This window comes from Podarcis tiliguerta, assembly GCF_965153285.1.
Source record: "Podarcis tiliguerta genome assembly, chromosome: 12".
NCBI lineage: Eukaryota > Metazoa > Chordata > Lepidosauria > Squamata > Lacertidae > Podarcis > Podarcis tiliguerta.
The window spans coordinates 13,924,807-13,952,304 of NC_139545.1; the positions used below are offsets into that span (position 1 = coordinate 13,924,807).

Sequence of the window (27,498 nt, forward strand, 5' to 3'; positions counted from 1 at the left end):
GTCAAGGGGATTTGAGGAAGTCATTTCACAATGTTACTAAGATTGGACCAAGTTCGGTTATGATTTTTGTTTGTTTGTTTAAAATTTTGGAAAATCAATAAAAAAAAATTGAAAAAGAAAAAAAGAGAAACCAGCCTTTTCAAACTAACAGAAATGTACATGCTTGGGGAAAAGCCGTGTTTTCTAAAGAGCAGACAAAGGGGAGGAGACTCTAAAATTCATCTGGAAGTTTAATTTGATGGCTACTGATTTATGGCTTTTTGTAATATAGTCAAGGACAGAGGAGCAAGTGCCAGGTTCTGTGGTGCTGGAGGACCACACTTGCCACACGGCAGATGCCAGGACTTAGGAGGATGTGCCCCATGGTTTTTCTCCAAAAGGAAGGACACTCCTGTGATAGGAATTTTATGGTCTTAGATATATGGTAATGTTCATAAGTGTACCAACCAAGCACTTACATAGATCAGCACAGGAAGACCGACTTGGAACCATTTTGATTCCTAAACTGAGCAAATGTTTTCTCTGCAAGGTCAAAGTGGGAAACCTCCCCATTGCCTCTTTCCTCACAAATCCTGTCTTAAGGGCACATTTAAGACACGAATAGGGTGTGAGCCTGTGACCTGGCCCAGGAACTAAGTATTTATCATTACAATATCCGCCCTCCCTTCCCCACAGGTGGGCGGGGTTTGCGGCACCGAGCGAGGCTCACCTGGGCGGGTGCCACCCACCTGCTTGAGCTGGCCTTTGACCCGTCCTCGGTCAGGGAGGACAATGGACGGCCGGCCGGGGTAGGCCTAAGGCCAAAAGGAAAAGAGGCTGACTCCTGGGCTCAAGCCTCTTTTGCCTTTCTTCCTTCCAGGATCAGGATCAAGATCAGGAGTGTATCCAGGCGGCCGGACGTAGGTAAGTAACCGGCCTTCTTTACTTTTGCCTGGGTGGGATTTGCCCCTCCGCCAGGCTACGCCGCATTTTAGCGTGCTCGGTTAGGCACGTTTTGGGAGCTTTTCCCTGACAGCAGTGGGGGGGGGGGGAGCTGGCTCCTCCACCGGCAGCTGCTTGCCCAGGGCGCTGCCAGCCCGAGTGGGCAGCACGGCCCCTGAGTAGGCCGCTAGGTCGGCCTACCAGCCTTTTGTGATGGCCAGCGGTGGTGTGGGCCACCTGGGCCCCAGCCGCCAGCTGCTTGCATTTGGGCGGTGGGGGAGGGTATCGCTTCCCACCGCCGCCTGCCCGGTGCCCCTTCCTACCCAGGCGGGTGGCGTGGGGCTGCAGCAAGGCCGCGGCCTGCTTGCTATTACGGCGGGGGGGGGGGGCGCACCGGGAGGGTGGCGCGGGCTCGACTAGGCCGCAAAACCTGTGACATTGAGCCTGTGACATTGCCCATTAATAAAAAGATTTCAGGCAGGATCTCTCCCAGTCCCACCAGGAGATGCTGGGGACTGAACCTGATGCCTTCTGCATGCTAAGCAGTTGTTCTACCACTGAGCTATGGCCCTAGCTCACAATATTGCTGTCAGGATAAAATGGAGAAGGTGGAGGCAGAGGTGTATATGCTCTGTGGAGGAAAGGTGGGATAGAAGTATAAGAAGGAATAAAGTATGTAAACTAGCCTATAAGTGAATAAACTACAGTATATTTTTAACTTACTCTCCTAAAAATTTGTATATAAATTATAAAAGTGGCATATAAATTTTGTTAAATAAAAAAAGAGGAAATGTTCAGACTTTCAAACAGTGTGTTATGCCTGAGCCTTCATTGCTGAAACTCCCAACAGCATTTTCATGCTCACAAACTGCTGATGAAGGCTTAAGGGACCATTGTGACATAACCCATTCAAGCAGATTTAAGGGGCAACAGGCTGTCAACAGTGGCAGTAGTTGGGAGCTCCCAGCTTTTGAAAAGCCACATAGAGTCTTTTCATACTGTCTGAGGAATTAATTCCTTATTTAACGTTCCTAGTTCCTGGATCGATTTAACAGGACTGGAGCTAACATTAGCTTGGATTTGGCCCCATTGATAGGGAACTGCCTGCGTCCTCCACTTTGAAGTCACCCTGGTCTTTGGGCCTCCAGCACCTTCTTCAGAATGTCCAACCCATCTAAGAGGCGTATGATACTGGTGTTCCACTGGATTAGCAAGAAGCCCCTGACCATCTCGGCTAGACCTTCTGCCTCTGCACCGGCTTGCAACACTCCTCACATTTCACCTTATTTCACGAGGAGCAAGACACAACCCGCTCCGCTCAGGAGGTCCAGCAGGCGCAAGGTGCTGCGAATTCCGAATCTCACCGACCCCAGGTTTTTGAGATCTGTCATTGGCAGCGTTGGCCGGAAGAGAGCCCGCAGGCGTAGCAAGCCAAAGAGGACTCCAGCGTAAACAGGAAAAGGGGAAGCAGCCTACTGGAGTTGCCATTGACAACCACTCTCAGCCTCCTTTTTCTCCCACCCAACCTGGCGGTGCCCAGCCCCAGCACGTCCCGACCGGCGCCCGCTTTCCCTTTCCCCTTCTCCGCCTCGACAGCTGACAGCTGGGGCTGAAAAACCCGCGGAGGGGCAGCCTCTGCCGGCCGCCGAACCGAATAAGAAGAAGCCGCCCTGTCGGGCCTGCACGAACTTCAGGAGTTGGAATATTGCCTAATATTGTCTTTATTACTGTTCTGTTTGTATTCTTGTCTTGTTTTTTCTTTTTTTGAGTATCAATTAAATAAATAATAATAATAAACAATACCTTGGACCAATCAGCAATCCATGGCTTTGTGGGAGAGGAGGAGGGTGGTTGCTGTCACAAAAAATAGTGGAGAGTAGTAAGAGAAAATTCTGCAAAGTGGCCTTTTCTCTTTTGGGGAGAGAAAATGAAAAATCTCAGGCATTTTCTTAGAAAAATTTCCTCTGAAAATCTAACCTTTGTTATCATTGTCAATGATCATCATTAAGAAACTGGGATAAAACAATGTGTTTATTGATAAATACTAATTCTGCTTTGGACTGCCACTTTTCATTGTCGTTGGCTTTATTTCCAAGCTTTTAACAGCAGACTATCATGCAGTAATTAAGCACTGGAAGTGTTCCCAATTACTTCCACTCACTCTGCCAATTTCCAGGGTCTCAACCTCTGATTGTCATGTGGATGTGTTTTTCCATTAAAAAAAAAGCTTGTATGTAAATAATTTTAAACCATTTCTTCTTTTACATATACAATATTTTTAAAAAACATACATGATTGTAACATTCATGTGGATGGTAACAAGTGCAGTTATTATAGCCTGTACGTATAATCCAAAGGAATTACATGCATCAAACTTCTACAGCATGGTCAGTCAATGAGGACATCAGCACAGTACAATAGCATTAGCTCCGTAGATTAAGTGTTCACTGGGCAAGAAAATGTTAAAAAGCTCAGGTACATCACATTGCCAAAGCAGAGCCAACCATCGGTGGACCATGTTGACGTTAGCCCTTGGCAGAAACTGAACACAGGGAGTCAGAAGTGATGTTGTCTGTACAGGGAGACCAGGCAGTTTCAGTGCCTGTCATGTAACAGATGGCTGGCTGCAAATATTTATATCACTAGTAAGATGTACATGGTGGTTGTGTACCATACTGGGCTGAATCCTGAACTGAATGGGGCCTATTCTGGGGGATCCATGGTTCACCTGAATCAGATGGAGGCAGCCCCGGATTGCTGTGGGTCAGGTGAGGTGACCCAGAGTGATCCAGGACTGTCAAAGGGTGGGTTGTTGGATGAGCAGAGGCAGGAAGAAAAAGAGGTTGGGTAGCAAGAAGGAGAAGCAGTGAAAAGGCCTAGGAGGAGAGAAGATGGACGTCCTGGGCTGACTGTATCTTCCCAGGAGAAGTTAGGGGTGGGGTGCCTTTGGTTGCAGGGTGCAAGCTGCTCCTTCTCAAAGTGGCTTTCCCTTCTGATCTCTCCTGCTGCCTTCCCATGCTCTGCAGCAGAACCCACATGACTGTCCTTCCCCACATGGAAGCCACTTGTTAAGAAATGACACACTGGACCAAACACCCCTGCTCTGGGTTGGAAGAGGGCAAGGAGACACAGCATCTCCCAAGTGACCTAGAAGCATCCTGGCATTAAAACAACAACAACCAGCTACACAAGGCAAATCCTGCTGCCCATGCAAACTCTAGCAGATGGCACTTTGAAACAGGTGAACTCCAAAATCCCAGTTCTTTATTTAAAGCAAGCTTTATTGTTGAAGTGTTATCAGGCAGCGTGATTATTATTATTATTATTAATCCAATGCAGCCTTTAAAAAGAGATCCTTACATTTGGGATTTGTTGAGTGCAGCATCACATTTCAAGGTGTTCCAGAAGCTCAGTTTACTCTTCCATCTTGCTTCTTTCCAGTTAGGCATCTTTGTGCTTTCTTTCTTTCTTTCTTTCTTTCTTTCTTTCTTTCACAAAGCCTGCTCATTTTCTTGGGAACATTTTCCTGTAAGAAACAATTAAAAGGCTATTGCAATATTCTTTACTCATCTCCTCATCCTTATCATCTTCCCCGTCCTTGGCTGTTGGATTTTGTGGCAGCAAAATAGCTATTTAATCCAGGTTAGTCATGTTAAAAGCTCTGAGACAGCCCTAGTATTGGTAAACTGTAGATTGTGTAGCCCAATGCCTGATATCGGGAGAAGAGGGCTCAGAATCAGGCTGGTTGAGAAACTGCAGGGACAAAGAGGTGCTGCAGCTGGCATTTGCCCCCCCCCCCCCAGTCCAGCTACCAAGATTGTGCAAGTGGTAAGAAAATCAGTTCTGGGTGGATGGAACTGTGAGTTTCACTTCTTTCAGTTTCTCATTTTTCCAGGTTTAAAATCAGCTCTCCACACTTCTGCAGCAATTTAAAATCCTGATAAAAACCTGTCAGCATTTTCATGTAAATTTCTATTAATAAACATATTTCTGTATACCTAATGTACACATTTTTGCAGAGCCGGCATACATGTGGCCAGCATGACTAAGCCGCTTCTGGTGAACCAGAGCAGCGCACGGAAATGCCTTCCTGCCGGAGTGGTACCTATGTATCTACTTGCACTTTGATGTGCTTTCGAACTGCTAGGTTGGCAGGAGCAGGGACCAAGCAAAGGGAGCTCACCCTGTCATGGGGATTCGAACCACCGACCTTCTGATTGGCAAGTCCTAGGCTCTGTGGTTTAACCCACAGTGCCACCCACGTCCAATCATGAAGGTAGCCTGGCTTATAGTTCAACACTTGCTTGATCCAGGGGTTATAATGGTGTTGGCATACAGCCTGCTCTCCCCTCCCTCCAAACTCATAACACTATTTTTGAGCTAACAATATTGCCTCCCCCCCCAACTGTGACATCCACGTGTGATTTCTCACTCATATTTATTGTTGCTTTTCCTCTCCTGCCTGCTGCCACAATTAGCCCCCCTTTTGTGGCTTCTGATTACTGCATTTCTGGATGATCACCAGCCAGTTGGGGAACTATACAATGAAACAAGATGAAATCACAGTGCAACGCAGCCAATCATGTTTGTCGATGTGATGACATCACTGGAGGGCAAACAAAACTAACTGGCAATGCTTTTTTGAGCAGCACTGTCCAAAAGGTGGCCACTTTTGCCTTGAGTAATCACATCTGGGGCAGATCTACACTCATGGTTTATAACGTTAAGGAAGGATTAAGGAATGCTTTTCATAACGTAGTGGTCACATTACGTTTTGCTTGTAACATTAATAACATGTTATTCAAATGTGACACCAAAGGGTGCTGCAGGGAAACCAGGAACCAGCAGTAATGGAAACTGCATTGCTATGAAGGAACGTTTTTTAATTCACCAGTATGCCCTGTGACATTTTAGACAGATATATCTAATATTGTTCTAATAACGTTAGAAAGGTCAGTGTAGATCCAGCCCTGCTTTCATATTGGTACAGTAGGCAATATACAGCTCTCAGCCATATCTGTACTGATGATCGTGTGTGGCTCGCTAAGGGAATTACAATACCTTTGCTTTTTACTACGTTCCCGCATGCATTGGCCCAGTCGTCTACTAGGATGGGAGAAACCAGGTCAGCAAACTTTGGCAGGGGACACGCAGATGAGCAACCTGGAAGAGTTTGTTGATAGGGGTCCTTCATAGTGTGATTCCGAAAATACATTTCAACGGTTTGCTCTCTGATTTGCAGAACCAAGAAAAAAAAGAAGAAGGAAAATGTAGCATAAGTTGAATTATAACGATAGGAGGAGTGCTATTCAGGAATGAAATGGAAAGGCCTCGACAGCCACAATGATTCGAGAACAACTAAACCCAGAGTCTGTAATACCACACGGGCAAAAGCAGATCTCAGTCTTGACCTGGGCAATGTATGGCAATTAAAACCTCTCAGTTGTATTATAATGAGTCTGGGGTTAAACTAAATGGGTTTTTTTGGGGGGGGGGTAACCAGCTATTAAGATTCCTCATAGAAATACATTTTCAGCTCCTGCCCTCCCCAGCTTCCAAAGTGAGGTGAGCGAGAAGTGCATGGGTAGCTCAGTTGGTCAGAACAAGGTGCTGATAAAGCCAAAGTTGCAGGTTCGAACCCCATATGGGACAGCTGCATATTCCTGCATTGCAGGGGTTGGACTAGATGACCCTCAGGGGCCCTTCTGACTCTACAATTTTATGATTCTATGACAGGCCCTTTTTGGTTGAGATGCCCTGACATTGATGCACACACCCCAAACTCCTGAGCTTGGTGGCTGATATTTTAGGTTGTCCTTATTTATCTATATTGCTGCCTATGTTTTAACCACATTAGCCACTAAGAGATTTAAAAATAAATAAATTTGAAAAGCTAGGTAGACAAAACGCCATTGTGATTCTGGGCCCTAGATTTAAGCCTCATGCATTTTGGGGAACAGTCAGTGCATGGACAGTAATTTAAGAATTTGAATGCACGCATATATTTTCCCCCCATTTGCAACGGAAAAAGTTCCAACTGTTGAGGAAACAATAGAATACTTGCCCGTTATCTTCTTGATACAGCTCAAAAAACTGGCAAGCTGCATATGGTGGCAGCTTTTCGTTGTAGATATTGAGTGCCATCTGCAAGGCACCAAGTGTAGTGTCGTGCTGTGAAAAATAAACCCAAACATACATCTGTAAAGTTTTGTGAATGAAGGTAGCTTCTAAAGGTAACTATTGGTGATATTGCTAATTTGAAACTTTTTCATTAATTGCTAGATGCAGAACACTGTTCAGCAGACTTGAGAATAATAATAATAATAATAATTATAATAATAATAATAATTTATTATTTGTACCCCGCCCATCTGGCTGGGTTTCCCCAGCCACTCTGGGCGGCTTCCAACAAAGATGAAAAATACACTAAAGTGTCACATATTAAAAACTTCCCTGAACAGCCTTCAGATGTCTTCTGAATGTCAGGTAGTTGTTTATCTCTTTGACATCTGATGGGAGGGCGTTCCACAGGGCGGACGGCACTACCGAGAAGGCCCTCTGCCTGGTTCCCTGTAACTTGGCCTCTCGCAGTGAGGGAACCGCCAGAAGGCCCTCGGTGCTGGACCTCAGTGTCTGGGTAGAACGATGGGGGTGGAGACGCTCCTTCAGATATACTGGACCGAGGCCGTTTAGGGCTTTAAAGGTCAGCACCAACACTTTGAATTGTGCTCGGAAACGTACTGGGAGCCAATGTAGGTCTTTCAAGACCAGTGTTATATGGTCTCGGCGGCCGCTCCCAGTCACCAGGCTAGCTGCCGCATTCTGGATTAGTTGTAGTTTCCGGGTCACCTTCAAAGGTAGCCCCACATAGAGCACATTGCAGTAGTCCAAGCGGGAGATAACCAGAGCATGCACCACTCTGGCGAGACAGTCTGCAGGCAGATAGGGTCTCAGCCTACGTACCAGATGGAGCTGGTAAACAGCTGCCCTGGATACAGATTTGACCTGTGTCTCCATGGACAGCTGTGAGTCCAAAATGACTCCCAGGCTGCGCACCTGGTCCTTCAGGGGCACAGTTACCCCATTCAGGACCAGGGAATCCTCCACACCTACCTGCCTCCTGTCCCCCAAAAACAGTACTTCTGTCTTGTCAAGATATGTTATACAGAATGTATAACATATCTTCTTCCTTCACCCATTCTCCATCTCTTTCTTCTCTCTCTCTCACAAACATAGAAATATACAGACAGACAGACAGAATCTAGACAGATATAAAAAAAAGTTGTGAAAATGCTTTTTTAAAAAAAGTTTGAAAAATATATAGAATTTGCCATAGCTCACCAGCACCATCTAGTGTCACATTTGTATAATGCACTTTACAGCACACTTAAAATGTTTACTTTGCAGCTGTATAGCTGAATCCACAGAGACAGAGAGACAGGCACATTTTCTCATTACCAGTTTCTGACAAGTACATTGGGTCTTAGGCTTGCTAGAGAGTGAATAGGATCTCAGGGTTTCAAACTTAAAAGCCAATTTGATGCAGTGCAGAATCCTGCACAGATTTAAACTGCTTAATGCTATTATCCTATACCCACGTACCTGGGAGCAAGTCCCAGTGAACTCAGTTCTATCTAGGATTACACAGTAAATTCCAACTGAGATTGATCAGCCGAACTATGCCCCCAACTTCAACCAAAGTTTTTAGGGGAAATATACTCACTGCAGAATAGACGAGCATTTTCCTCTTTTCTGAACCTTTAGCAGCCCTGGAGATTTTTTCTAGAATATTTTTCACAAGGAGACCTAAGTAGAAGTGAGATAGTGTTGATATTGATGGAGAAAAAAATACTGCAAAATTACTAAACCTAGAGTCTGAATCTCACTTATCTGGCAGTAAGCACCATTGAATTTACAGAGGAATGAACTCTTGAGTAGTCAAGATTAGGGTTGCCCTGTAACGTGTGAGGTTTCTATTCAGGATAGCATAGAAAGGAGCAAAAAAAGAATTGATTCAATATAATAATGAATGGCAATAATATCTTAGCCAATTATGCAATCTCCAGCAATTAACAGGGGCACCATCCCGCCAAAATTGTCATTGGTCTCTCTATAACCAGGACTTCGGCTGATTAAACTTTCTATGTCCTTTATAATGTGTTTGTGAGAGCGAGGTTATATTGTTTTGCTTTTGTTGTATCATGTATTTTGTGTTGTTGCTTTGTATTTTTATGTTGTGAGCTGCCCTGTGCTCTTCGTATGAAGGGCAGTTTACAAGTTTAATGAATTAATACTTGTTATTCATTGGTCAACAGGACGGTCAAGCAGATGTTTAAAAGCACATTCCTATACAGTACATGTCTACCAAGAAGTAAGTCCCACTGAGATCAATGGACTCACTCCCAGGTAGATGCATACAGGAATGCAGCCTGTTTCTCTAAACTGAAATAAATGGAATTTATCAGTACTTAACTTCAAGTCTGATGTGTTTTATAGCTTTGAATTAAAAACTGTCAATAGTTACTAGAATAGTTTTGCTAGATTGTCTTTCTGTTGCCTCTTTCTTTTTGAAATGAAAAATCACCAAGAGTGGGAGCTATGTCCTTATAGCATGGGAAACAAGCACTCAAGCGATTACATATAAATATGATATAATTCCAAATCCAATCATCAATCACTGATAGCATGCAATTAGCAAGTGCTCTGGGTGAGTTGTGAGTCCAATACTGGTGCTATTTTCAACTGGGATTCTCACTGGAATATAGATAGTTATGCCCAGAGATCATGATAATTCAGTGTGTATCTAAATGGACTCTGTACAAGCTCTTATATCTCAGCGAGATCATTAAAATCATTTAGAGGACCGCTGCTAACTTTCCCTTACGTTGTTTAGTCATTTAGTCATGTCCAACTCTTTGTGACCCCAGGGAACAGACCACTCCAGGCACTCCTGTCTTCCACTGCCTCCCGCAGTTTGGTCAAAGTCATGCTGGTAGCTTCGAGAACACTGTCCAACCATCTGGTCCTCTGTCGTCCCCTTCTCCTTGTGCCCTCAATCTTTCCCAACATCAGGGTCTTTTCCAGGGAGTCTTCTCTTCTCATGAGGTGGCCAAAGTCTTGGAGCCTCAGCTTCAGGATCTGTCCTTCCAGTGAGCACTCAGAGCTGATTTCCGTAGGAATGGATAGGTTTGATCTTCTTGCAGTCCATGGGACTCTCAAGAGTCTCCTCCAGCACCATAATTCAAAAGCATCAATTCTTTGGCGATCAGCCTTCTTTATGGTCCAGCTCTCACTTCCATACATCACTACTGGGAAAACCATAGCTTTAACTATACAGTGGTACCTCAGGTTAAGTACTTAATTTGTTCTGGAGGTCCGTTCTTAACCTGAAACTGTTCTTAACCTGAAGCACCACTTTAGCTAATGGGGCCTCCCGCTGCTGCCACGCCGCCAGAGCACGATATCTGTTCTTATCCTGAAGCAAAGTTCTTAACCCGAGGTACTATTTCCGGGTTTGCGGAGTCTGTAATCTGAAGTGTCTGTAACCTGAAGCGTATGCAACCTGAAGCGTATGTAACCCAAGGCTCAACTAGAAGTCAGGCCATTTAACAATGCTGGTCCAATGCTGACTCAGAAGGCACCCTCGCCTTTGAGTTTCAGGCTTCTCATGAAAGGTCTTTGTAGCTGTTTAATTTTTATTTTTAGCTGGTCACCTTAGTGATTATCTGCATTTATTATTATTTTTAAATTGTGTTTTATGTTTTAACGTGGTACAATAGCTGGATATTTTAGGGTAGGGGCACATATAAATACTTTTATATACAAAAAACAAAACAATAAAACAATAAAATGTGACTTTAAATTTTCCATTTTAAGAAAATTACGTATCAAATGTAAACAATTGCGTACTGTTTCATTTTCATCACTACAACCTATTTATGTTTCCTGAGCCAATTACAGATTTAGAAAATATATATATGATACAGTAGTACCTCAGGTTAAGAACTTAATTCGTTCCGGAGGTCTGTTCTTAACCTGAAACAGTTCTTAACCTGAAGTCCCACTTTAGATAATGGGGCCTCCTGCTGCCGCCATGCAATTTCTGTTCTCATCCTGAAGCAAAGTTCTTAACCTGAGGTACTATTTCTGGGTTAGCGGAGTCTGTAACCTGAAGCATCTGTAACCTGAGGTACCACAGTAATGCGATACTTAGAAATAAATACACTTACTGCAGCATCACGAGTGTGATGAAATAATATAAACATAAGTACTGCAAGGCAACTAAGGCAAAGCTAGAAGGGACATGATCCAACCAAAGGTAAGCACTTTAGGAACGCAGCCAATAATTTGAAGGAGGAAGGCACGTGAAATGTCAGTGCAATGATGGGAGTGGTCATCTAATACAGTGAGATGAAATTCAGGTCAAGCAACACCTGAGTGTTTCCTTTCGTGCCTCCATTTGTGTGGGTGTTTGATACTACATCATAACCATGTTGTTTGCATTGAGGTATTAACAGCTGGCACAATCTACTGGGCATATAGGTGATAGATCCGTAAACTGGAAAAGCTGTTTCCAGGTTCCAAATGGTATGTTTTAGCTGCAGTTAAAAGACACTTAATAATTTCCCACTCAGTTGTTTTAAAAAACTCTAGGCTTTCTAAAAACTGAAATGCAGTCTATGTGGGGTGCCCCAGGGCTTGCCTCAGAAGGTGCATCTGGACTAGAACATGGCGGTTAGGATGCTAAGTGGGGCAACCTGTTCAGGAGTGGTTCACCAGGTGGGGCGGAGCCACAGCAATAACTTCCCGGCAGCAGTGACACAGTGCCAGTTTGATGCTGGGTCCCTGGTGGGAGTGCCAGTTTGTGTCTCTGCTGGTGCCCCACACATCCCCAATGTTGTTGCTGACTTTGTGTGTGTGTGTGTGTGTAATAATATTTTCTTGAAAATTTTATCGAAAAGGTTTCATTGATAAAGAAATAAAGCAATACAAAGAAAAAGAAAAGAAAAATAGACACAAAAATGTGTAGAAAAATATATATGAATATACAGTGGTACCCCGCAAGACGAATGCCTCGGAAGACGAAAAACTTGCAAGACGAAAGGGTTTTTCGTTTTCTGAGGTGCTTCGCAAGACGGATTTTCCTAAGGGCTTGCTTCGCTAGACGAAATGGCCCTGCCTCTCGTGTCATGGCGATGGTCACTGCACGCACGCACGCTCGCTTCCTCGCTCCTCCGGCTGACGGTTAGTGCCTCGCGCCGCTGCCCACCCCCCTCCCGCGCTCCCCTCAGAGAGCCGTTGCCGCCAGTGCCTCTCTCTCCCTGGAGTCACGCTCCTGAGCCCCGCCGCCCTCCAGCAGCCACATCGCACAGTGGCCACAACGCGCGGGTGAGTCTGAGGTACCGGCTGCGGCAGCTGTCCTGCTTCTCCCCGCCCCTCCCCGCCGTTGTCAGTGTTTAAATGCAGTGGTGCTTCGCAAGACGAATAACTCGTACAACGAAAAAACTCGCGAAACGAATTGATTTCGTCTTGCGAGGCACCACTGTATACGAAAAAATACCCTAACCCATACATTCTTGTTACTGCCAGGAGGTTATTGCTGTTTCTCCGCCTCACCAGGTGAGCAGCTGTTGGACCTATCATCAGCATATAACATCTGTGCTGAGGGATCTACACTGAGGGATCTACCATAGTACTGGGCCAGGTTTAATGTTTTAGTACTGGTCCTTAAGAGCTGGGACCAGGATACCTGGGAGATTGCTTTATCCTATACAGTGGTACCTCGGGTTACATACACTTCAGCTTACATATGCTTCAGGTTACAGACTTCACTAACCCAGAAATATTACTTCAGGTTAAGAACTTTGCTTCAGGATGAGAACAGAAATCGTGCTCCGGTGGTGCAGCGGCAGCGGGAGGCCTCAATAGCTAAAGTGGTGCTTCAGGTTAAGAACAGTGTCAGGTTAAGAACGGACCTCCGGAACGAATTAAGTACTTAACCCGAGGTACCACTGTATATGTTAGTGCTGCAGTCATAACGGGAGATGCTTCTTGCATTGTTGCATGCTCCATGTTGAAATGCAGCTTTTAGTGCAGCAGCCCCAGTATTGTGGAACGCCCTTCCAATGGATATCAGACAGGTGTGTGGGTGGCCATTTTGAAACGTTTTCTTAGCGTTATAAACCATGAGTGTAGATCCACCCTGTGTATGAACTTAAAACTCCAGACCACTAGACTATTTCATAACCACACTGAGAACCAGATTATTGCACCGCAGTCCACCTCAGCTACTCCTCAAACTATTCATTTATCATCAAATATTTTTTGCCTGTTTGTCCATTTCCACTTATTTGGAGCCCTCTAGGGCTCGATAGCACCCTGGATTGTCCTAGGAATGGGGTGACTATCCTGTGGCTCTCCAGATGTTTCTGGGATACAAATCCCATAATCCCTGACCACTAGCTGGTTGGCACTGGTTGGAGTTGGAGTTCAACAACATTTGGAGGACCATGAGTTAGCCACCCCGTCCCAGAGCCTGCATCCTTCAACTGGAGAGGCAAGGATGAGTTATAAGCCCAGCATATGCCACAATAAAATAGCGAAACAAAATAAACATGTGCTCCTCAACACACTGCTCCACCAGTTAAGATTCTCCATCACTGATTAAAATGGGCTTGCACTGATTAACCCACTAAGGCTTTTTGTTAATTAAGGTACCAGTTACACCAGTTAAGAGCACCCAAGCCCTAAGGCCTGTCTCGTTTCAGCTAGAGTGTGCTGCAAAGCAAGAGAAGTCAATCACAGTGCCTCAGTGAAAGGGTCTTGGTTACCTCCTTGCAGCCGCGCCTTCTCTTCTCTTTTGTAAATCCCAAATAACGACGACAAGGATAACACGGTCAGCTCAGCCAGTTTTGCCCTCACCTCTTTAGTAGCCCACACAGGAAGTGTCAAATTGTGAATAGACTGCAATAGAAAGAAGCACATTACTCTTATTTTTGAAATACCTCATTTTGTAGCTCTGTTTTTTATTGCCATGTTGGGCCATTGTTTCTGTGTGTGTGTGTGTGTGTGTGTGTGTGTGTGTGTGGTTTCAGGAAGTGCAAATTGCATAAATTCAGATTAAAATGCATACTGAACTATTTCCTCACTCATCTCTACCTCTGGGCTCCTGCCATCAATGTCACACTTGGATTTGCTTTCTGACTCTGGCAGGATCCCTCTAAGTAGTAAATCACACTATGGATTCTACTTTGCTCTCCTGTGCACCAAAACCATGCCACAAAAAGCTGTTGAAAGCTACATGGTTGATATAACCCCTGTTCATAGATGGAATACAAACTTGAAAGGCTCTGGAAGGCTCAAATTTGGGAGTCTGGAAACAAGGCCTGGCAACTTTATTCTCTGTACCTACTAAGGAAACTTGAAGGCAGAGAGAACGACGAGTCTAATGCCATCATGTCTGAACAGAAGCGTTCAGGCAGGATCAGGTGATTTAGGAGCCAATAGAGCTCTATCTGGCTTTATATTTTTGCTGTCTCTGGCCTTGCTTTTTAAGTCTGAGCAAATTTTCATTCAGTTCAGATTGAGGTGCCATAGACTGGACCTGTTGAGATGTAATGTCAAATGTCTGTTGAGATGTAATGCCCTTATACAGTGGTACCTCGGGATGCGAACGGGATCTGTTCCGGAGCCCCGTTCGCATCCTGAATGGAATGTAAGATGCAACGGCGCGTCTGCGTGTGCGCGGGTCGCATTTTGCCACTTCCGCGCATGTGTGTGATGTCATTTTGAGCGTCTGCGCATGCGCGAGCGGCAAAACCCAAAAGCGCTCAACCTGAAGCACATTCAACTGGAGGTATGACGGTAATAAGACTCCTTCACCTCCCTGCTGTCTTTTCTTCTGTTGCTCTCGACAAGATAGCAACTTCAGGTCTTGGTTCAATGTCAAACCATAGCTTGCCATTTTATCTGCAAAGGCAAACTATGGTTTATGCTTGTCTGCTAAATCAGGGATGGGAAATCTGTGACCTACCAGTTATGGCTGAACTCCAGCTCACATTAGGAAAGCCGGGAAAGATGTAGATCAGCAACACATGGGTGTGTGTGTTCACAGATTATCCTGTTCCAAACCATGGTTTACTGTTACATCTGAACAGCCCCAGTACTTGGTACCTTTCTCTGGAAATCCTACCTTTATCTGACAAAATATTTTAATGAGTTGCAAAAATATCCACCTGCCCATCACTTTTCTAAGCCAAATAAAATTTACATGTAGACAAAACATTCCATATTTTCTTTAACTATTATGCACTTGTATAGGAACACCTTCACTCCTTTTAATTTTCTTAGGTGCCACTGAATAATTAATTATAAGTCAGGGTTTTCTCCCTGTCTGATGGGAGAACTCAATAAAACTGTAAAGATTAAAAAAGAGAAAGAGAGAAATACCTCACAGAATAAAGTATCCTGTACATGCCATATTTTGAAATTGACCAAATTGGTGAGATCTTGAGGGTCATATCCTGAATATAAAGCTATGGTTTTTATAAATTCCTGAAAAGAAATGAGAACACGAATACTTCAGATGCAAATCAGACATCAAGATTTTCTAATATTTTCATCACACAGGTTATGATTCTGCACACTGCTAAGCATGGATAGGTCTGTGGAATGTAGTCACTTGCCACTTAAGATTTCATAGGCTGCAGTTCTCCATATAGCTAAGTCACATTAATATCCATCTTATGTATTATTACAGTCTGTGTGGAGGATTGCAGCCATAGGCTCTGCACTAACACTGTGGCTTGTTTCAGTTGATCATACCTTGGCTTAATAACTAGCTGAGATATAAACTTACCGGTAGCCTCCTGCCTGGGTACACAACAGTTTCCTTATTCCCTTTAAAGTGCACCACAATTTATCCCAGAATTAACCCTAGTTTAATAAACCATAGTTTCTCATTCCACCCAAAATGGATAAACAGGCCTGGAAATGCAGGCTCTTAAACCAACTTCAAGCATGTTTTAAGATAGGGTTGCCATATTTCAAAAAGTGAAAATCCGGACACAAAAGCTCTTGACCATTTTGGGGGAAAGTTGTTGAGCTTTTTTGGCAAAATCACACTGCCGACATGAGACATGGGTTGCCATATGTATGAATTTTCCCAGACATTTTCCAATATCTGCCCAGGCACTGTTTCAACTGCAGCATTACGGGTATGTCTGGGAGATTCCGGATGTATGGCAACCCTAGTTTATGATCCCGGCTTGTTCCGCACTTTCTAAACATTAATTTCTCAGTTTGGAATATTTAAGAGATTATAGTTGACTGAAGATTTCCTGGTTAACACAGGAAGGAAGAGGTGGCATCCGAACACAATGTGTGGGAAAATTACTCATCTGAACTGATAATCTGAACTGGGCCTGTGTTGATTGTTCGGTATGCATAGGTCTTTGCATATAGAAATACTACATGTTTTAAGTAAGCTAGTTTTGATACATTGAGGTTCAATCTAACAGCAATGCAATTACCCACTAGAGTTCAAAATGTCTGGACCTAGGCTGTAGTGGAAATATTACTGACACAATACCCATCCCCAATCCTGCACAAAGTACCTTGTACGGTTGAATTTTGGCCTGGAATTCACTGGATTTCATCGTTTCCTTCAGAAGTTCTATGTAGCGTGGACAATTTAAAATTGGATAACGTAATTTCTGAAACAAAAACGACACAACTTGTAACCATAGCTGTCAACTTACAGATTTGAAAATAAGGGACCAGCAGCCTCGAAAATAAGGGATCAGCAGCCAAAATAAGGGATATTAGTCAACCAGCTGAAATACGAAGTTAAAAGGGACCAGATAATTTGGGACAGCAGCGCCGGTTTTTAGCCCTTCATTTCCGGAGGTTGCTGCTCAAGACCCCAGCTGATGAATCACTGCAATTAAATAACTACAAGCAGCAACCACTTTTAGCGCAAAACGAAGTCCAAGCTACGAAGATGCTGCTGCAGTTCTGTATCTTTTCTCTCGTGCTCCATCTGCAGCTCTCAGTTCCATCAGGCAGGGCGGGAGGAGGGGGGGGGAAATAGCGCCCAAAGTAAACCCGCAGATCAGACTATCTAGGCTAGTTTACCACTACAAATCTATGGGAGAAGCGCTTGCGGTCCTTCCTCCACTTTCCCCCTCTATGGTTAGCCCTTGGAACACCTGCCCACGCCTCCTCCTCCTCTCTCTGAACTGCTTTCTCTATGGTTGCCCTCGCTCTCCTCTCAAGGCTCCTCAGTCCCGGCGGGGAGGGGCTCCCGGGGGCCGATGCTGGTGAGAGGAGGCCGGAGGGGGGCGGGCCGGGCAGCCAAGCAACACAGTTGGAGCCTCCCTCCTCCTTGGCCGGCAGGGAGGGAGGGAGAGGAGCTGCTTCCTTTGAAACCTGGGAAATTTAAGGGACGTCATCAATAAGAGACAGCAGCGGGACACGGCGCTGGGATAAGGGACTTTCCTGCCAAATAAGGGACGGTTGACAGCTATGCTTGTAACTGCCTTTTGTCTCACTTCAAGCTTCTCAGCTGGGTTTTTGTAGAGTGCTTATCTCTATGTAGGATTGATGTTTGTCACAATGACGCCATTTCTGAATTATACCTGTCTCATAACCTGCAGGGGTTCATTGGCTTGAAGTCACATGATTTAGTGATCTCACATACAGTAAGCCCCACTGAACTCAATGGGACCTGCTTCAAAATAGACATGCTGTTAATATACTAACAGAATAATGTGAAGATGATCACTGAGATATTTTCTGGTTGTCAGAATGACGTATTGTAACATTGGTCTTGCTTTGAGAACAGACTTGCTTTTTTGTTTTGTGTTTTTTTGCTTAGCCTAATAAGCCCCCCCCCCCCCTAAAATAAATGCTTACTTATTTTTAACATACAGGAAAATAAGATGCATTTTGTCATGAACCATATAAAAAGGAAAGCAAAATATAATTACAGAAAATACAGTTTGGATTAGAGTTAACCCTCTGGGCAGGCACGTATTAAACATCTTCATTAGAGGATTTACTCAGGTAAATACATCAAATAAACATCTGAATCATTTTATTTTATTTTATTTTTTCCCATTTTCTATCTCTGGGCATAGGGTTGCCAAAACTGAAAACACTATAAAGGGGATTGGAACCCCTGTAGAACTAAAATTATCCAAATCTGTTTAGAAACTGCATATTGAGATCTGCCATGTTCCTGTATTTTAACGTACATTGCACAACCATGCCATACCAAAATAAAATTATCTTTTTTATTTTGGCCTCTAAGCACTCTTAATTTGAATGTCATTTCCCTCTGGTAACAATATCCCATACCAGTAAACCAGGTTCACTCATATCAAGTCCCGGCAGAGTTTTGCAGTTGTGAATTGCAAATAAGAAAGCGCCCAACTAATTCCTTAAAGTACATAGCAGTGTAATCCTCAGTGAATAAAGGAGATATTGCCTGTTGTGGAGAAGGTGTCACTTGGCACCTTATAATAGTTCCAGTTTCATGGACTACTATATCCCCAAAGCGTTTAACCTATGAGCATTCCCACCATAAATGCGGATATGTCCCAAGGGCTTGGCGTCCCAGTGAGGAACTAGAGCTCATGTCAGACAGTCTGTGTGGCGTTAAGGAGCGTCTATGAATCAAGGAGTTGAGCCTAAGAAGTTTTGTTCCTTTTTCTATCCTCCCAACATCTGATGCAAACATTGCAGGCCAAAATCCAGAAATGAGTGGAAGACAGATGAGAGAAGGTGGGGAAGAGATGATCAAAATTCCTACTTCTTATCCCTCAAAATGTGTGCTATATAATTCTTGCTTTTCCAGCTTTGGGAACGGCTGTTCAGTGTGGTATCAAGACTGCAGCTTGTTTCTGTTTGGCAGGGAAGCTTCCTCAGAGTCAAGCTAAATTAACTCTCTCGATTAATGAAATTAACTCTCGATTAATGAGTCATGCAGCGTGTGGGGAGTTGCACCACCTCAGCCTTCACAAAACTCCCTCACCCACCACTTAGTGAAAAGAGGAACCTCTCGCATTGGTATCAATGGGAGTTTCCGCCCTCAAAAAGATAAAAAAAAAGCTAATTGGCTCTGTGTGAGGAATGTTGTCAGAACCGTGAGGTTGGGCATGGGGTGATTTCACCTCAACGCCCCACACCCTGCATTGCCTGACACAAGGGAGTTTTGGTGAGGAGATTTTGAGGGGAGAGTTGAGTTCTGAGAGAACTGAGAGGGAGGACATAGAAAGTGAATAAAAGACAGAGACAGAGAACATCAGCCATTTGCCGTGGCACCACATTTGCTGAGCAGCAGCTCTGTAGTGACAGCAATTGAGGCCCTGCTTCCTCAACCTCAGCCCTCCAGATGTTTTGAGACTACAATTCCCAGCATCCCTGACCACTGGTCCTGCTAGCTAGGGATCATGGGAGTTGTAGTGGTTAAGAGGAGTGGACTCGTAATCTGGTGAACCAGGTTCGCGTCCCCGCTCCTTCACATGCAGCTGCTGGGTGACCTTGGGCCAGTCACACTTCTCTGAAGTCTCTCAGCCCCACTCACCTCACAGAGTGTTTGTTGTGGGGGAGGAAGGGAAAGGAGAATGTTAGCCGCTTTGAGACTCCTTTGGGTAGTGATAAAGCGGGATATCAAATCCAAACTCTTCTTCTTGTAGGCCAAAAACATCTGGAGGGCCAAGGTTGAGGAAGCCTGCTTGAGGCCTACAGTTCATCGCAGCACAGATTATGTGACCAGGAATAGGTCTAAGAGATTCACTTGTGGCTAACTGCCAGTTATTAGACTCCACGTGACTGGTGTAGTAGCTCTTGCCCAACCAAATTGCAGCAGCTTGCAACCAACAGGCATCAAAATGAGAACTAATTATTCCTGGCTCTCCTGTTACTTGACAGATGATTAGGATGACGACTGATGAAACTCTCTTTGTTCGCCCTGGGAAATAACCTGCCTATCAAGATACTGCTGGGAATGGGTTGTAAGGGAGAACCCAACAAAAGGTGTTGAGGAAACAATTTGAGACTTGCAAGGGAGACGTGTCTCCATTGTGCCTTTAAGAAAACGCTTTCCAAATGTCCTTTAGTCTCCAAAGCTACAAAAACCTTCAAGCAAGAAAAGATACTGCTTGCTTTCTGTAGCACCATACAGTGTGGCGTAAGATACTGCTTGGATCTTTGCCAAAGCTCCGAAACATCTCAATATATTTTGCTGCTTGTGAAAGTCCAGTCGGTACTATTGTTGTATGAAAAAAATATAATAGTAATAGACAGAAAGCTTTATATACATGTATAAACGGCAGCATTATCCTTTGTTGAAAACAGTACAGTGGATACAGAGTTGTCTGGCTTTGATGTGCACATTTAAATCAGTGTTGGGATTGGCCCTGATAACAGCTACAACATCACACCGGCTGCAACACAGCCAACTATCCCTGCACGAGGACAAGACAGTTCGCTATGTCAGAACTAGAAGTCAAGGAATCAACTCATCCTCAAAGGGAGCTTGGCCCCCAAATCCTAAATTCAAATGCTGTTTCCTTCAACAGAAAGTAAGGCAGGGCTATAAATAAACGAGCTACAAATGGTAATGTGCTTCTTCTATATGTTGCAGAACCTCTGATTAAGGGAAATGATTATTTTAAATGAACATTTGCATACACTTCCTTCTCGGTATACTGTATGGGGTTTCTGAGGAAGAGCGTGGAAGGCAGACAAAATTGGTTATGACTCTGGTACTCACCGGATTTCTTTCCTTTGGTACAACATGCACCGGGATGGGTTGCCACTGGATTTTAGAATTCCAGATTTGATCACCAGTAGGAGGGTACATACCAGCAAGATTTGCTTGGGCACTCATAATGGTTCGATCACTTTCGGTACTCTGGATCAAAATCTAGAAAGGATTAAGGGAGTGTGTCAAGACCCTGGATCTGGACTCAGAAACCTCTTCATTAGAAGTGGGAGGGTGTCATGGGATCTGAGGGCATCTCAGCTTGGTAGCCTTTGAGGGACCCTCTCTAGCAGAGGCCTCTACTGATGAAGAGGAATCAGTGTATCCAAGGACCGTGCTTCATCTGTTGCCAACCCAAAGGAATGTCTCCCTTCGAATATCATCAGATACCAGAAGCTTGGGGTGCGGGTGGCGCTGTGGGTTAAACCACAGAGCCTAGGACTTGCTGATCAGAAGGTCGGCTGTTCGAATCCCCGCGACAGGGTGAGCTCCCGTTGTTCGGTCCCTGCTCCTGCCCACCTAGCAGTTCGAAAGCACGTCAAAGTGCAAGTAGATCAATAGGTACCGCTCTGGCGGGAAGGTCAACAGCGTTTCCGTGCGCTGCTCTGGTTCGCCAGAAGCGGCTTAGTCATGCTGGCCACATGACCCGGAAGCTGTACGCTGGCTCCCTCGGCCAATAAAGCGAGATGAGCGCCGCAACCCCAGAGTCGGTCACGATTGGACCAAATGGTCAGGGGTCCCTCTACCTCTACTACCAGAAGCTTTACTCCAGAAATTTCCTTTATGCTACACCCAGAAGTGGCTATCGTTGCTGGAGGAGACTTCTTAACACCACTGGAATGTTTGATGAATAATATCAAAACATCCCTTGGGTTTTCTCAGAATCTGATGTTGTTATGAACCACACCAATCCCTTTCTTGAAAATTCCCGTACCTACCTCTTCTCGTTTATATTCAGCACTCAGGAAGTTTGAGTACCTCTTCTTTATGTATTTTCCAAGTTCATACTGCTGCTGCATTCCAATCTGTGGGAGCAACAAAAGATACATGATTTCCTCTTGAAGCCAGAGTTCAGTCTTATGGCTTTTCTAGCCCTTGTGGAGAGCCAAGCATTACCCACCTCGGCTGCTTTCCTAGGGAATGATTGAAGAAATGTGACAAAAATGATCAGAGGCTGGAGAGGATCAGTTTTCCATGCAGGTGGAACCACCATGTGACCCTTTTGCTCTTAATAATAAACATTTCAGAACCAGGGGTAGGGAACTGCTTTCTGCCAGAGTGCCTGATCCAAACATAGCAATTCCTCCACGGGCCAGGTCAGTGTTTCCCAAACTAGGATCTCTGGCTGTTTTTGACTATGATTCCTATCATCCCTGACCAACGGTCCTGCTAGCTAGGGATGATGGGAGTTGTAGTCCAAAAACAGCTGGAGATCCAAGTTTGGGGGACACTGGGCCAGGCTGGCAAATGGTAGGGCTGCCCACTTGTCAAGCACGTGACATCGTATGCTGTCAGATGTGAAAAAGCTAAAGCCACAGCTGCAGATGTGCCATTGGGAGTGTCCTCTTGATTGTTTCTTTGGAGCCACGTTGAACCTTTGGTGCCATTTGAATTTGGTGCCTCTCCCTGTTGCACTGCGGTTGGCAGGAATTGGATACACTTGGAGTGAGCAAGAACTCCTGAGTATCTGATTCCAGTTGAAAGCAGCATGACAAGGTAAGGTGCCAAGTGCAAACGGCACCCAAACTAAAGCTGTGGCTGGAAATGAACACTTGGCAGTTCACTCCTGGTAGTCCTTTGACTCAACTTCACATGGGACTTGACTGCAAAGGATTGGTTGGGACTGTGCTCCTGATGCTCCTAATGATTCCTGTGCAACCATGGCTCAACCTTTGGCACTGTTTGCATCTGGTGCCTTTCTCTGTTGGGTTGAATTTGAAAGGGATTTGATACACTTGAGAGTGAATGGTGTTTCCTGTATGCATCTGGGTGCAGCTTGGCTGAAATGGTCTTGCAGGCCAAATAGGATAGCCTAGCAGGCCTAATCAAGTCCATAGCCGGAAGGTTCTCGACTTCTATATCACAGACCCATTGCCCCTTTTATTAGGGCTGTGCACCATATTCACCCGAGTTCCAAGTCCTGAGCCAAATCAGGCACATTCAGAGGGATTTGGGTGTTGGATAAGTCAAGTAGAGACAAGCACTGATCACTACAGGTCAGGTTAGGTGGCCCACTTCAATCTGTGACTATCAGAGAGTGGGGTATCATGTCTCTTAGAGCTAGAATGAAATTTTGTACAAATTCCAAATTCCAGAAGTCTAATTCTTGAAAATTTTCAAACCAAACTTTATGAAAAGCCAACAAACCTTAGTCAGTTGTCCAAATCCCTGTGGCCAGGCACTTTCATTGTGTAGGCTGTTAGGATAGACTTCAATAGGGCTTCTGTCACCATGCCGATAAATCTAGTAAAAGAGAGTGAATAATGCTAAAGTAAAATAGTCTATCTGACCATAAGACACACCTAGTTTTTAGAGGAGGAAAACAAGGAAAAAAAATATTCTGAACGAAACAGTGGATGTTTTATTTTTGTGGCTCATGCTGTGGCCACAGACATGCTATGTGATCTGATGGTGAATTTGGGGTGACCCAATGCAAAACTCCTGAGGATCCATGTGCTTTTACCTCCCCCCTCCCAGGCAGCCTCCTTTATCTCTAGAGCCCCTTATCTCCCTCCCCAATCGCTTGCCAATCAGCTGCTCAGCGGCTTTGTTTCAACACCCCCCTCCCTCTTGTTTGCCTTAGTGTCTTTTCCTTAGCTGGAGCAGTTCTTTGCTTCTCCTTTTCTTCTAATTTTTCTCCTCATTGCTTGCTTTAGTATTCTTGTCTCCTCTCCTTGCAAGTTCGCTGTCTTTACCTCCCCCTTCCCAGGCAGCCTCCTTTATCGCTAGAGTCCCTTATCTTCCTCCGATTGCTTGCTGATCAGCTGATCAGCGGCTTTGTTTCAACACCCCCTTCCCTCTTTCTAAAAAAAAAAAAAGCAAGATCTGCTTTTTGCCCATGGGTTTTTTAGGAGGAAAAAAGTGTGTCTTATGGAGTGAAAAATACGGTAATTATGATAGAAATTGGGCGGCGGGGGGGGGGGGCGGGCTAAATATTAATAATATATTATGCCAGCAGCAAACTAGGAAAGGCTGTGAGGTAAAGATGGGGGAAAGTTGAAATAATTTATTCAAGTCTGTTCAGCCAATACAGTTTTAGCCTTCCAATTTACTTTCAGCAACTTGATGAGAAGGATCAGCAGAATTTAACTTGGATGGCTCGCAAGATCCTTTGTAACACCAGTGATATGCAGCAGTAGCAGTCAGATGATAAGAAGGCATCACTCACCTGACCTCACTTTGCCCATGTTCCTACAGCTCACTGGGAGGTGGAGGAGGAGATGAAGTTGGTGCGATGCAAACACACCAGCAGAGCCATTCTGGGCCTCCTGCCAACGCGTTTGCACCCTGCCACCTTTCCCCTTTTGATCTACTTGCCAGTAAGCAGAAGCAACATGGGTGGCAGGAGATCAGGTGAGTGCTACCACACCGCTGACCACTACTGTAAAGCTGTTATGGGGAGTGGGCAAAATGAGAGAAAGAAAATAACATCTCCAGGCAATTGAAGTTGCCTTGAAAGCTGCTCCAAGCATGTATCATTGATCTCTACAAAGCCAATATTAGTGGGTTCCCCTCCCCCCCACCTGCCTTCTTCCACAGAACTCAGATCCTGGGGCATGTGGGTAGGAGCCAGCAGTGGTAGCCCACCCCCCTTCCTCCTGAGACACTTAACCACTCCCCTCTGTCAGAGGACAGAGTTGTGTATGTCCTGCAGCTTGCTGTGCTACTGAAATATACTCAGCAAAGTGATTTCATGCTCTTTATTCAGCTCATAGTGGTGAGGAGGAATGAATGAATGTCCCCTCAAAGTATCTGCTTTATATACATTATTTACACAATGGGCTGCACATGATTGGCTAATTCTGGAATTCTACTGTAAGCCAATCATGTTGCGGATTCACTTATATCTGGAGCATGATTGGGTGGTTCCTGCCAACCAATCAGACTGCTGCATTGTTCTAGGACCAATCAGACTGCTGCATTCTGAATCCTATTGTTCTAGGACCAATCAGACTGCTGCAGTTTGGATCCTATTCAACTCAGTACATAACAGCTACCTTTAAGTTAGCCTGCTGTCCTCAGGTGTGGTGAATAATACTGTCCCAACACTAGTATTAAATAAAAATAAACTTCCAAGCCAGTCAGCTTCTGCCTGTGGAATGTGGGGGTGGGACGGGACCGACTTGTTCCTTGTCTCAGGCAGCAAAACGCCTTGGGCTGGTCCTGCTTTGGAAAGGGATGTGGAAGTAATATATCACCTTGTCCTTATCTGCTTAGCGCTATTTGCTCGTTCTGTTAATGGGGTTTGTTTGTAAAATGCTGGAAGTTCAGGTTCTTCTGCTTCCATGGAACACGCCTATGTATCCACTCCAACCAAATCCACTTTGCACTTCAAACCAGCTTCAAAGGCACCAGCACTGTGCAATTTCAGAGATTTCTTACTATTACCTCTACTGTATACATTGCCCATAAAATAATAATCCTTTAATGGGGAAAGCACAAAGCATTGTTTTGCTGGATAATCAGACCTAAGCAAATTGTTTCCCAAAGCATAAAATTAGGGTCTGAACTGAATCGTTACTGCATGTGTATACCCATTGTCTACTTTCTCCAAAATGTCAATATCCCTCTGAATATCAATTCTGAGGTCTCATGAGCAGGAAAGGGCTATTGCAGTCATCTCCCACCTTCCATAGGCATCAAGTTGGTCATTGTGGCAACACATTAGACTGGTCTTTGGTCCTATCCAGCAAGCCTCTTATGTCTTCATGACTTCAGCTGGTTCAATAGTATGTTTTATCCCTTCTATCAGGATGCTGTCCTATGCTCACCTTGTAAAACTGTATATCTATTTACACGTAGGCTGTGATTATCCTCCCTTTGAACCTCATGTATCTGATAGAGCAGTATCTTAATGGCAGCAATCTAAAATGGCTGCTCTTTCAGGTTTGTTTATAGATGAGCTCATTACACTTGAAGGCCAGGAAGCATTTCAATTCTTATCTTTATATTCTTTAACATTCTGATGCATGTTATATCTCTAAAAGCTATAGGTAGACTGCATGTTCTTTACTAAAGAGGCATAAGCTCCCTCATTAAACACAAGTGCATCTTAAAATAATTCAAGCGACCGGCGGAATGTGTTAGCATCAGTTTTTAATTTATAGTGTACAGGCTTACTGAATGGTGGCCCTCTAGCTGTTGTTGGACTAAAACTCCCATCAGCCCCAGGCAGCATGGTCACTGGTCAAGAATGATGGAAGTTGTGATCCTGCAACATCTGGAGAGCCACAGGTTCCCCTACTCCTGTAAATATAAGGTAAAGAGACCCCTGACTGTTAGGTCCAGTCATGGCCGACTCTGGGGTTGTGGCGCTCATCTCGCTTTACTGGCCAAGGGAGCTGGCGTACAGCTTCCGGGTCATGTGGCCAGCATGACAAAGCCACTTCTGGTGAACCAGAGCAGTGCACGGAAACGCCGTTTACCTTCCCACCGGAGCAGTACCTATTTATCTACTTGCACTTTGACATGCTTTCGAACTGCTAGATTGGCAGGAGCAGGGACCGAGCAACGGGAGCTCACCCTGTCCCAGGGATTCGGACCGCTGATCTTCTGATCGGCAAGTCCTAGGCTCTGTGGTTTAACCCACAGCGCCACCCGCGTCCTTTCTGTAAATATAGGAGAGAGGAAAACCATGTACTACCCACCATTGAAAGTCTAGTTAATTCATGAAACCTTTGGAGAGCTGTACACCAAGGGTGGGCTCCAACTAAGTTTAGACACACTGAAATGAATGGACCCAAGTTAGTCATATCAATTACTTTCAATGGGTCTTCTCTGAGTAGAACTAAAATTGGACACAGCCCCAAGAATTTCGCCTTGAAGAACCCACAAACCAAATGCATAGTAGCAACGAAATATTTGCTTTCCTTTACTTACTAAGAGCACAAACACCAGCTCGCGACCCGATGCAGATTGAAGGAGGAGGGAACCAATGACGCCAAGCAAGAAGAAATAGAAACACTTGGAGTTTCTCGCTGGATTTGTTTCTCCCATCCTGGCAGCAGACAGGCAAAAGCTTTGCCTTTCCTGCATCTGCTTTTTAAAGAACTCAAATGGGTGGACACATCATTGGCATTTGCAGGATGATGTGGCAATAAGATGACAACAGACGTATTTCTTAATTGAGCTTCTTTCGAAAAGCTGCAGTGTGAGTCCCAGGCAAGGAGGATAAACAAGGGAGGAGGGGCCAAAACTTTTTCTCTAGAAGCATTTGGTTCAAAAGGATATTTCTATATTGTGCTGCCGAAGGCAGAATCCCACACCTTTCTCCTCCCCTCACATCATGTAGGAGTGTGTGTGGATTTGTATATGGTACAGAGCAGAAGATGAAGGATGTAACTGAGCAGGCCACAACTGCCCTATGCAGGCTGGCCATCCCAAAGTGGAAATATACTGCAGAGGAAGGGGTGTGTGGTAGTTGCGGGCCGTCCCAGGTGTCACCACTGCGGGGGGTGACAAAATGCCCAACGGCACTCACTGCAGGGCCTGCAGCACACCTGAACCACACATCTCTCCTGCCCAAATGGTCCGCCCGCTGCCTCTCCCCCAGCTGTGTGGCAGCTGAGTGGGAGGAGTCAGGCAGATTC

At 44.8% G+C, this 27,498-nt stretch overlaps 1 protein-coding gene across 2 annotated transcripts; it reads right to left on the reverse strand.

The window, feature by feature from the left end:
* Nucleotides 1–4,181: 4,181 nt before the first annotated feature.
* LOC310660392 (prostatic acid phosphatase-like) lies at nucleotides 4,182–27,027 on the reverse strand. Of its 2 annotated transcripts, none has more exons than XM_083405083.1 (11): nucleotides 26,789–27,027; nucleotides 23,057–23,152; nucleotides 21,628–21,714; nucleotides 20,699–20,851; nucleotides 16,536–16,634; nucleotides 15,370–15,474; nucleotides 13,752–13,884; nucleotides 8,645–8,727; nucleotides 6,982–7,092; nucleotides 5,983–6,148; nucleotides 4,182–4,447 (listed from the first exon to the last, which is right to left on the reverse strand). In XM_083405083.1, the coding sequence occupies exons 1-11, from the start codon at nucleotides 26,942–26,944 to the stop codon at nucleotides 4,413–4,415; spliced, it is 1,224 nt and encodes a 407-aa protein (XP_083261209.1). In that variant the 5' UTR covers nucleotides 26,945–27,027; the 3' UTR covers nucleotides 4,182–4,412. The 2 variants fall into 2 exon arrangements, with proteins under 2 accessions (XP_083261209.1, XP_083261210.1); XM_083405084.1 differs by having other exon boundaries at nucleotides 5,983–6,152; nucleotides 6,986–7,092; nucleotides 26,789–27,026.
* Nucleotides 27,028–27,498: the final 471 nt, after the last annotated feature.

Bases quoted from the DNA above. Each gene is read 5' to 3' on its own strand.
- LOC310660392 (XM_083405083.1), bottom strand. From the start codon at position 26,944: ATGCAGGAAAGGCAAAGCTTTTGCCTGTCTGCTGCCAGGATGGGAGAA. The intron at 23,153-26,788 runs GTAAGTAAAGGA...CTCTTTTACTAG, and splicing joins AGCTGGTGTTTGTGCTCTTA to ATTTATCGGCATGGTGACAG. The intron at 16,635-20,698 runs GTGAGTACCAGA...TTTTTGTTTCAG, and splicing joins TACCAAAGGAAAGAAATCCG to AAATTACGTTATCCAATTTT.